Genomic DNA, 10,346 nt, shown 5'->3' on the forward strand with positions numbered 1-10,346 from the left:
ACATGGTGAATAGACCGGTGCTCGGTCATGGGTCACCGGTGCAACTGGTGATACTGTCTTTTTCTTCACCCGAACTCTGCAACACTATCCAGATATACCGGAGACAAGGCACCTGTGTACCAGGTTGCCTTCGGATGCACCGGTGCGGCACCACCGGTGTAACCGGTGCAACTGTTTCTTTCTGTTTCCAGCTGAGTTGATTTGGAATTGATTCTTTTTTCGATCTTTTGTTCTTCCAAGTGTTTTCTTGAGTCCTTCTGAGTTGTCTTGAACTGGATTCAGCAAGTGTGCATCGTTTCTAAGGCCAACTCGATTCGAGTCAAGCTACTAACCCGAGAATCCCTCTTAATAGTACGATCATAAACTAAAATCTATAAAACTCAAACTAAATCAAGTGTCCTTCGTCTCCTTGTGACATTTGAATCTAGAAAGGTCCTTATCCTTGAAAATTGAGTCCGTGAAAACATTTGATCATGAATTTTGAGGGGTCTCCTTTCACATTTCATATGAGACTTAACTTGTAAATAATATTTCTTTCAAAACACACGTTAGTCGCATATGGTCATCATTAATCACCGAAACTTACCAATTGCATCTATGGGCCTAGATGCACTTCAGTCTCCCCCTTTTTGGTGATTGATGACAACACAAAGTAGAGATAGCAAAATATGAAATTGAAAGCGCTACAACACATGCAAGAAACAAGATAAACACGGAACTAAACAAGCATGCAATAACTGAAACTAAAGCACATGTAGAGACATGTTAACACAAGAGCATACACAATATCCAAACGACATGTCTGATATATCAAAAGCCATGAAGAGCCCAAATCACGCCACAAACCCCCTGCTCCCCCTATCTCTACTCCCCCTATCTCTGATACAGGCACCTCGCTGTCAACAGAAATGTCGCCTACCATTTAAAGCACAATGCCATTAAATTCTAGAAAATTCGCTCCGACTGGGAGTCAAACTTAGGACCTGAATTTCTACCGAGGCTTTGTAACCACTAGGCTACAGGCCTTTTCGCTACAACTGTTGCTTCTTGATATCTATGGCATTGCAGATGCTATGTTAACAAATAAAACATCACTACTACAAAAAATAATAGGGAAACAAACTTTCCCTAGAAACTTTGGTTCCTAGGGAAACCTGGCTGCCTGGCATGCATATCTACGTGGAAAGCGTCATTCCCTACAATATGGCATCCTAGGGAAAGAGATATACCAAAGTTTTATTTTTATACCTCATTTGTATTTTGTACATTTATTTTACTATGAGATAAATCGATTCATCATTTTGTGTGAACAATAAAACGATCCTAAATAATATATTAACTGCTTAGAATTGATATCATACACCATTATTTACATGTATACACGGATACAAACAGTAATGATTATGAGTGTTTCCGTCAAAAAAGAAAAAGAAAAAGAAAAACAGAACAGTTTCCATTTTTTTTTTAAAAAAGAAAAAACAAAGCAGCCGATGGCACTGCACGCCGCCTCCGCTACTCCTCCGCTACAGCTGCCACTGCGTCCGCCATTCTGCGTGCCTGACGGTGCAACGGAGCTCGCCACCGCATCCGCCGTTCCGCCTGCCCGACGGCGCCTCGGAGCTTGGTGCACGCGTCGCAGCAGCCGCTCGACTCGCATGACGCCGCCGCCGCAGGCAGCCTCCTTGTTGCTTGACACCCGCTCGACGCCACCACTGCAGGTCGGACTCGCGCCGCCTCTGTTGTTCCTAGCAGCTCGGCCCGCGCGATGTGGCCGCCTCAGCTCGGCCCGTGCGATGTCGCCGCCGCAGCTCCACCCGAGCTGGCTCCACCGCTCCTCGACGGCGTCGCAACTGCAGCTCGACGAGAGAGAGGAATACAGGTCTGCGAGAGAAAGGAACAGGGGTCAGCGAGAGAGAAGAGGAAGAAGGATGGGAGAGAGCAGGGATGGAGTTTGCTTTAAATAATATAGACACGAAAAATTCGAACATGAATGGCGGTAAGGTTTTGGCGGCCAACCAACAAAAAAAATTTCGGGCCACACCACTCACTTCCCTACGGTGTCATAAATTTCCTAGGGATATATACCCCATCTGGATGCTTACATGGCACGAACAAAGGCCTTTTCCTGCTTCATCCCTACGAAACTGGTAGATTCCTGGGGAAAGCTAGATTTCCCTACGGCTATCAAACACAACCATAGGGAAATAAACTATCCCTATGGCATTTCTATTTTCCTAGGGAAAGAAAAAGAACGGTAGGGAAACTTGTAGATTCCAGTAGTGATTTTTCTTTAATTCACATGATGATTCATCAGGAGTTCTTCAATTCATGCTAGCTGGCTGACTGCTAGACAAAATTCTTTTGGTACCGGTGATAAGGGCCTTAGGCACCGGTTCTAGAACCGGTGCAACGAACTTGAGTCTCGGTCTTCAGCTCCGTGTAAAAGAACCCATGCCTAAGTCTCTCTTTAGTACCGGGTGGAGTTTTTATCCGGTACCAAGTCATGCGATTTTTCATGCGAAATACGCGCATGTGCGGTGGCCGGGATTCGAACACGCGACATTTTTCCTTGCATACATTCTCACCTACACACAGGGGCGGAGCCTCGTGGAGGCGAAGCTGGGCTCCGGCCCCTGCTTTGTCTGTGAAATTTAGTGTGGTAGTTAACTTGTATAAGCTGCGGTCTTGGCTTTAAAGGCAAGATTATCCATTCTATATCTACTACACTTTCTGCCGAGAGGCAAAGAGCAACCGACACTCACTGTCGCATAGTATTTGGGCATGTTGGCACTACTCGTGGCGTTGATATCTCCTTGCCTTTGCAACTGGCCCCTCCTTATATTTTGTTCACGTTCCGCCACTGCCTACACAACACTTGTGATGGGAAGAGAGATATTTTCCATTCGACGTGACCCGTGGAGGATAGGTATTGGGTAATAACACCACCTAATACCAAAGGGTAGACATAAGTAACGGGTGGCATCGTTACCACCAAATACTAATGTGAGTGGAACCTTTAGTATCAGGTGGTAACACCACCTGGTATCTATGCCTAGCCTTTGGTACCAGCCGGGTGGTATATAAAAGTTCAGGACCTGTTCCATCCACCTCAAAAGTACCGGGAGGAAGATGACCCGGTAATAATTGCCTCCGATACTTTTGGGGTGGACCTTTTGATATGTTTTCTAGTAGTGGTATGGCATTTTTCAATTGAATATTATCTCATTTTCTTGTAAAGAGAATCATTTCCAGCCAGTATACGATATTAGTTTGAGTGCTTGACATCTTCTCTTGCAAACATGAACGGGAATGTGTGAATAATTCCTTATATCCAAAGTATATAATATTATATATATCAAGAACTAACTGCATATCCAGCTAGCGGGATGAACTAGATCAATTATTTTTTATATTGTTTCCATGACACACGAGATCACAACTTCAAATATTGTGTCGCCAAGGAAGATTTTTGAGCCAATGGTTAATGTTTGCATGCAATAGGGTAATCATAACTTAGCGGACAACCTTATATGACTCAGATATCACTCAGTCAACGCATGGCTTATTCAAAAAGATGGATTATTAAACCTTTACTTATCCAGTCGTTGTTGACGCGTAAAGCGACGTGTTCCACATATCTGCAGGTCGGCGGCTAGCTGCTAATAAAATTCACCTGCCCAAAAGAAACACGGCATGACACATTCCTGGACGAAGACTTGTTCCTGCTCAAGCAGACGTCACCTCGCATGCAACGTACAAACCAAAGCTGCCGGCCTTGGTTATCGCCCTATAAATACCAGTCTCCCCCCTACACGTTTTGCATCACAAGCTCCAACGCAATTAGCCATCTAAACCAATTACTTCTCAGCTCATCAAACCATTCATCTTGATCTCAGTCAAGGATAGAAGAAAACCAGTATGGCAGTTCGTGTCTCCCTCCTTGCCGCAGCGCTCCTGGTAGCCGTGTCATGCTTTCATGCCACTGCCTCCGATCCTAGCCTTCTCCAGGACTTCTGTGTAGTCGACAAGATGTCCAAAGGTACACGTCCACTAAACTGTTTTATGCAGTTTACATTATTTAGCATTTCATTCTGTACCTTTTAACCGCTGTTGATGAGTGTCTCTAACTGATGGTTATTTTGCTCATAAAGTGCGTGTCAATGGGTTTCCATGCAAGGATGCAAATGATGCAATGGTTGAAGATTTCTTCTTCTCGGGTCTTCACATGGCCGGCAACACAACCAACAAGCAGGGCTCCGCCGTCACACCAGTCAACGTAGCTCAGATTGCAGCGCTCAACACAATGGGCATCTCTCTCGCTCGTATCGATTATGCGCCCTTTGGTCAAAATCCCCCTCACACTCACCCACGCGGTACTGAGATCTTGACCGTGCTCGAGGGCTCACTCTATGTTGGCTTTGTGACCTCAAATCCAGACAACAAGCTGTTCACAAAGGTTCTCAACAAAGGAGATGTATTTGTGTTTCCTCAAGGGTTGATCCATTTCCAGTTCAACTATGGAACAAAAAATGCAGTGGCACTTGCAGCACTCAGCAGCCAGAACCCAGGGGTGATTACTGTGGCCAATTCTGTATTCGGGTCAAAGCCATCTATTCCAGATGATATCCTTGCCAAGGCTTTCCAAGTGGATAAGATGACTGTTGACCGCATCCAGGCGCAATTCTAGGGGACATGCAAACATATGTACTCGTTATAATTATCTAAGTGATACAGTTTTCTTATTCTTTGATTAAGTTGTATGTCATACAAATTTATGTTGGTTGCGTGTAATATGCAAAATATCCTAGATATATTCCTTTTGTACATTTCACGTGAATAGAAAATGAAATGCCACACCAGATGGTTAATTTTCTCCCATCTTTTCAGCAAACGTGTCCATAACAATATATGAATTGTTTGTTAGCATCTTATTATAGGTTACTTGATCTCGTAGTTTATTCAATTCAGGCTTGGAGTGATTTTGCAGCACACTTCGTCCCGCATCTCAGCTCCCAATATGTCCCACGTTATTTGCGGACAAGGCACGAGCAAATTTTTTCACTCCAGAAAATATCAACTTCTCCTTTATCAATAAAATAGGCATAATCTCGTGCCTATTCGTTCAAAAATAAAGAAAGAAAATATTTACTTTATCCTTTCAAGTACTCCTTGGACACAAATTATATATCATGGGAAAAAAAGAGAGAAAAGAAGACACTACATCTTCCATTCTTCATGGATATCATAATTCTGTTTTGTTGGAGTTTTTGGATGCAGAGGAATGATTTCATCTTCAAAAGAATCCCACGGTCTATAGCTGGGTGTCTTCAGATTTTTAAGAAGGAATTTGCTCTAGTTATTCTCCGAGCAAAAATAAGCCATAAATAGCTATGTTAGAATAGCTAGAAGCATTTATGCAATCATTAAGATTTTTTTGTTTCCTAGGCTGCTGTTGTAACTAACTGTCAAACTTTCTTTCCTTTTTGATATATTTATAACCAGTAGAGCGCTCCCCCTCCTGTTTCATAAAAAAAAAGAGAAAAGAAAAGACTGCATGCACGGTCGCCATGGCACTAATTAAGAGTTTAAACTAATCTAGTTAAAAATATTGTCATCCATGCTACTAACTTTGAGAAGCGAAACAAAGAGAGAATAAACGTGGACATTTGTTTATTTATGGCTGCAGAGATGCCTGGTACCTTTTGTTTTCTGCAATGGTGGCTGTGATCACCGTACCGTACCGGTAACAAATGATAGAGAAAAACTAAAATTATATATAAATAGAGAATTAAGCTTGGAACGACCAATCATCAATAGATAGCTGTTACGTTGTTGGGGGCAAGAAATGTCTTGAAAAACGATGTGGGAGAGGAAGATGAGCTTAAGATGGAGTGTATCGGCGAAGCTACGAAGGCTGCAGTGGGTGCCGATGCACCCACGACAAAACTGAAAATCAGTGCTAACAATAAAAAAATTACCATGTATGCACCCCCCTGGCCAATACCCTGCACCCACACGTGCCACCAAGACATCATGACGACTTACAAGGCAAATCCAATTAAAGCATCACAATCGCTAGTTTGTCATTGGCGCACATTAAATCAGCTAGTGTTTCATCAGCACATATTAATTTGAACACATGACACAACGAGGTTAGGCATCCAGCCATTCATCTAGCATCTACATAGTTGAACGTCACCTGGCACCCTCCGCAGCTTACTCCCTCCGTCCTAAAATATAAGACATCCTAAATCATTGTAGATAGATTATAGAGGTAGAGAAAAGACACATGTATCCTGATTAATACACTATTCAGTTAATCAATTGCTTAATTTTGGACTGGCTATTCAATTTTTGCACCAAAACTAAGGAGATTAGCATGCCATTTTTTACTCCCCCACCCACCGCAAATGATTTCTTACAAAATTGGTACCAAACTCAAAGAGGTTATCATACCTTTTTGTCCAAAGAACCCTAGAATGCCTTATATTTAAGTATAAATTTTAAATCCTTCAAAGCCTTACATTTCAAGACGTAGGAGATATGTGCCTGTTTCGGTCAACCACGCTAGACAAAAAAGCATCAACTTCTTTATCATAATATTTAATGCTAGTTACTCCCCATTCTTTTCGATAGATGAAACACAGTGCTGGGGAATTTACATAGCCTGCGAAACATAGTCCCATACGAAATACACTCTACTACCAATTATAAATTATATATTTTTAAATATGACTACCAAAAGGAAACGGAAGGAGTATGATTTGTTTCAAACAAACCATTCAAATTTGTAAGGAGTACATGTTTAATGTTTTTTCATTCTAGATTTTAAGATTACTATATTTTTTCTACATCATTAAATTAAAAAATAGTAAAGAACACCTAGAATGCCATACAACCCCCACACAATGCTTATGGTTTCCATTAGCGGAATTCTAGTGAAATTACAAATAAAGCAAGAAAAAATTTGATCGATTGTTCTAAAATTGGGCTAAAGTATTGACTAAAATTTGAAACTCTAAGACAAAATTCCCGGCAAAAAAATAATCCATAATATCTATATGACCATTTACTAGTCACCGCGACGACTGACTTTGCTAAAATATAGAGATCTTCGAATTTTGTGGTAAAGTGGCGCACCCCCTCGGTTTCGCTCTAGCTTCGCCCCAGAGTGTATGTGATTGTTGACTCCATATCATTCTTCCCGATTGTGCCCTGCTTGAGCGTTCGCTCAGTGATATGCATCATAGAGGTGGGGAGTATTTTCTCGGTGGGGTTAGTTTTATCTTTGGTCCTTTTACATATACAGTGCTCACAGTAGAGACCTTGATAGTAACCCTGTAGGCTATTTAGCCATCATAGAGGTACTACGAATAGAGTTTTTAGGAGCGAGTGTGATACCCGCACCTAGTTCTTCCAGCTAAAAATACTTTTTTTTCAGAGGCGGGTAACGCGCCTGTACGCCCCTGAAAACACATTGCTAGGGGAGGATCCCCTGGAAACCAATTTGTAGGGGAGGGTTAGCCCACTTCCGCTCCTACAAATCGATTTGTAGGGACGGGTGGGGGGGGGGGGGGGTTACCTGCCCTTGTAAATGCATTTTCATGGGCGGGCGAGGAGGTGATCCGACTCTGGAAATGTGTTCACAACCTGCCAAAAATTCACCGATTTGAATTTGAATTTTTTTATTTTATTTCCTGTTGTTTTCCTAGTTTGGATTCCCACCAATTTTGACCGATCAAGGTAGTTTGTGACCGAGACATGGAATATGTTTGATAAATATAAATAGTTATGCATACAAAATTAAATCATAAGGAAATAAAATATCATTATATAGCATCATTAGAGTACATCATTAAAATGCACGTTGAATACATGTTTTTCCCTATTCCCTATGAACACTACTAGAGGTGGCACGGTGCTCTTTATTCTCCCAATGATGAAGGCCAATGTATTTACCATCCGTTGCTAATTCCTATACATCATAAAAATATGTGCCCCTTACGTTGACCACAGCATGCATATACAATTAATGAAATGGTACAAACCGTCGACTACATTTAGAAGTTGTTTCACATGGAGTTACGCCTGGTGCATTTTCTAGGTGAATCTGCAATTATTGAATCCATAGAAAAATTAAGCAAGTGTTAGAGGCACGAACAATATACACATATGCATCTATCCCTAATAAAGAGTAGCCGCTTACAAGCTTGGGATCAGTAGTATATCTCCCTTTCTCCCTCATATGCTTGCATATGTAGTACCCACAATACACGAAATCAGAAGGTTGCTTGTGGCACAGGAAGATTGTGCACATAGTCATTTCATTTTTTCTATCAGCTGCATGATGAACTCCTCCTTTGGCAACGTAGTACTGGTAAGCCCTATTTTAATAAGAAAGAAATGGGAAGTTAGTTTACATATGTATGCTTCGGTGGAGAAATTAGCATGATGCACATATGGAAGATAAAAAAATTCACTCACAAACTTAGGATGGCTATGAATTCATTGTATCTACTCTTTAGCCAATCCAAGGAGTCCAATACGAGGACTCTTCCACGCTTTGGCGTAGTACGAAAGCAATCCAGTGATTCTTGCAAAAAATATATATAAGATTTTTAGGCATGGATCTGAGCAAGTGTTTATTATATCAAATGATTGAAATTAGACTTGCCAGATGTTTGTATGGCGCAAATATGTAATCCATGTTTTGCCATCATCGCATTATAAGCGATATGTAGGCCGCAACCCTCTTCATGGTTTCTTTGTACAAAATTCATTTTGTTGCTATTGGTTTTCCTTACTCGTATTATAAATGGCTTTAACATGTCATCGTCATCCTTCATCCATCTTGTCCCGGCGTGCCAGGACTCACAAATCGCTACTAGATCAAGGTACTAGATCGCTTCCTTTAAAATAATGACTTCTCTTGTTTGCATCCCGTAGAATGTAATGCATGACAATTAACTATTTATACATATATAATACTTTAGCCCATAATATACAACATAGTAGTAACAATGAGGCACTTAGATGCACTAGAGTCTAACCATTTCAATGCCCAGCAGTTCTTTGAGGGCGGAAGATGTTTTGGATATATCAAAAACCGAATGTGATATCATGGATCTCATTCATTTAAGTCCTAATACATCTAGATCGTGTGGAGCATATATGGTTGTGAGCTCAAGTCTACATGCCCTCTTGTACCAAATATGCATCCTATGCATGTAATTAACTTGGAACCCCCTCAATTGCCCAGTCCGGTAGAATGTCTTTACCATACACAAACTCTATAGGAGAATCATCGAAGTCTGGAATTTGATCATCCCAACGTCTAGTTTGTGCTCCGTGTCAGTGCGAGGCAGGGAAAAGCCCAACAGTTTGCTAGCACTAGAATTTGGATTATCATTTGACATAGCCTTTTCAGCATATTTCTTGTTTGAGGCATGCCATGTGTCCAAAATATCTAACCCTTCCTTCTGTCCTAGTACTTAAGGTCGTAACGCACGAGGCAGCTCTTGTTGTTGTGGTGCTTTCAGAGCCTGGGCCGGTGGCAGAGCTGGTGGAGTATGCTCTCGTGATCGGGCAGCCGGAGCCAGTGGTGGTGATAGCAGGGCCTGTGGTGATGGCTCTGGTGGTGGTGGTGATGTTCGAGCCGGCAGTCATTGATGGCTCTGGTGGTGGTAGTGGTGATGTTTGAACCGGCGCTGATAGCAGGACCTGCGCTGATGCCTCTGGTGGTGGTGGTGATAGCGGGGCCAGTAGAGATGGCAGATCTAGTAGAGTATGCTCTGGTGGTGGTGCCTACTGCTCTTGCATTGTTGTTGTGGTGCTGGCGAGATATGGTCTGGATTTGCCAAATGTACTGGACTGACCAATTCTCGGTACACATAGGGAAAATTCGGTTTCCACTAGTGAACCCATAAATAAGGAACTGTATGCAGTATTCTAACACAGCTCAGAACAAATTTGTAGGAGTAAACTTTAAGCAAAGAACAAACGCAATGGGTTACAACAAATTTTGACTTGTTCAATCGCAATAAATAATAGATTCATTGCCGTCGTCGCATATACATAAACGATGCTGCCAATGCGTCTACATCAAGCACACGCAATGCTGCCAAATGCCAATTGGAAGACTTGTTCCTACAAAGATGAAGTAATCATCGGTCAGCTAGTACACTAATAAATAAACCACCTGGAAAACAAATCATGGGTGTGACTACCTGTTATAAATACAGCCTCCTCCATGCATAGCGACCACACAATTCTTCATACAAACCTTTAATCTCTAGTACTAACGAATTCAGTTTGGACAATCCAGGAGAAACAGACAAGCAGCACAG

The 10,346-nt window shown here is 41.8% G+C and overlaps 1 protein-coding gene across 4 annotated transcripts; it reads left to right on the top strand.

Moving 5' to 3' along the window:
* Nucleotides 1–3,872: 3,872 nt before the first annotated feature.
* Nucleotides 3,873–4,694, top strand: LOC120655761 (putative germin-like protein 2-2). Of its 4 annotated transcripts, XM_039933724.1 has the most exons (3): nt 3,873–4,045; nt 4,119–4,373; nt 4,470–4,694. In XM_039933724.1, exons 1-3 carry the CDS (start codon nt 3,919–3,921, stop codon nt 4,685–4,687), a joined length of 600 nt encoding a protein of 199 aa, XP_039789658.1. In that variant the 5' UTR covers nt 3,873–3,918; the 3' UTR covers nt 4,688–4,694. The 4 variants fall into 4 exon arrangements, with proteins under 4 accessions (XP_039789658.1, XP_039789655.1, XP_039789656.1 ...); XM_039933721.1 differs by having other exon boundaries at nt 4,119–4,694; XM_039933722.1 differs by having other exon boundaries at nt 4,152–4,694.
* Nucleotides 4,695–10,346: the final 5,652 nt, after the last annotated feature.

The sequence above is a fragment of the Panicum virgatum genome, chromosome 1N, assembly GCF_016808335.1.
Source record: "Panicum virgatum strain AP13 chromosome 1N, P.virgatum_v5, whole genome shotgun sequence".
Taxonomy (NCBI): domain Eukaryota; kingdom Viridiplantae; phylum Streptophyta; class Magnoliopsida; order Poales; family Poaceae; genus Panicum; species Panicum virgatum.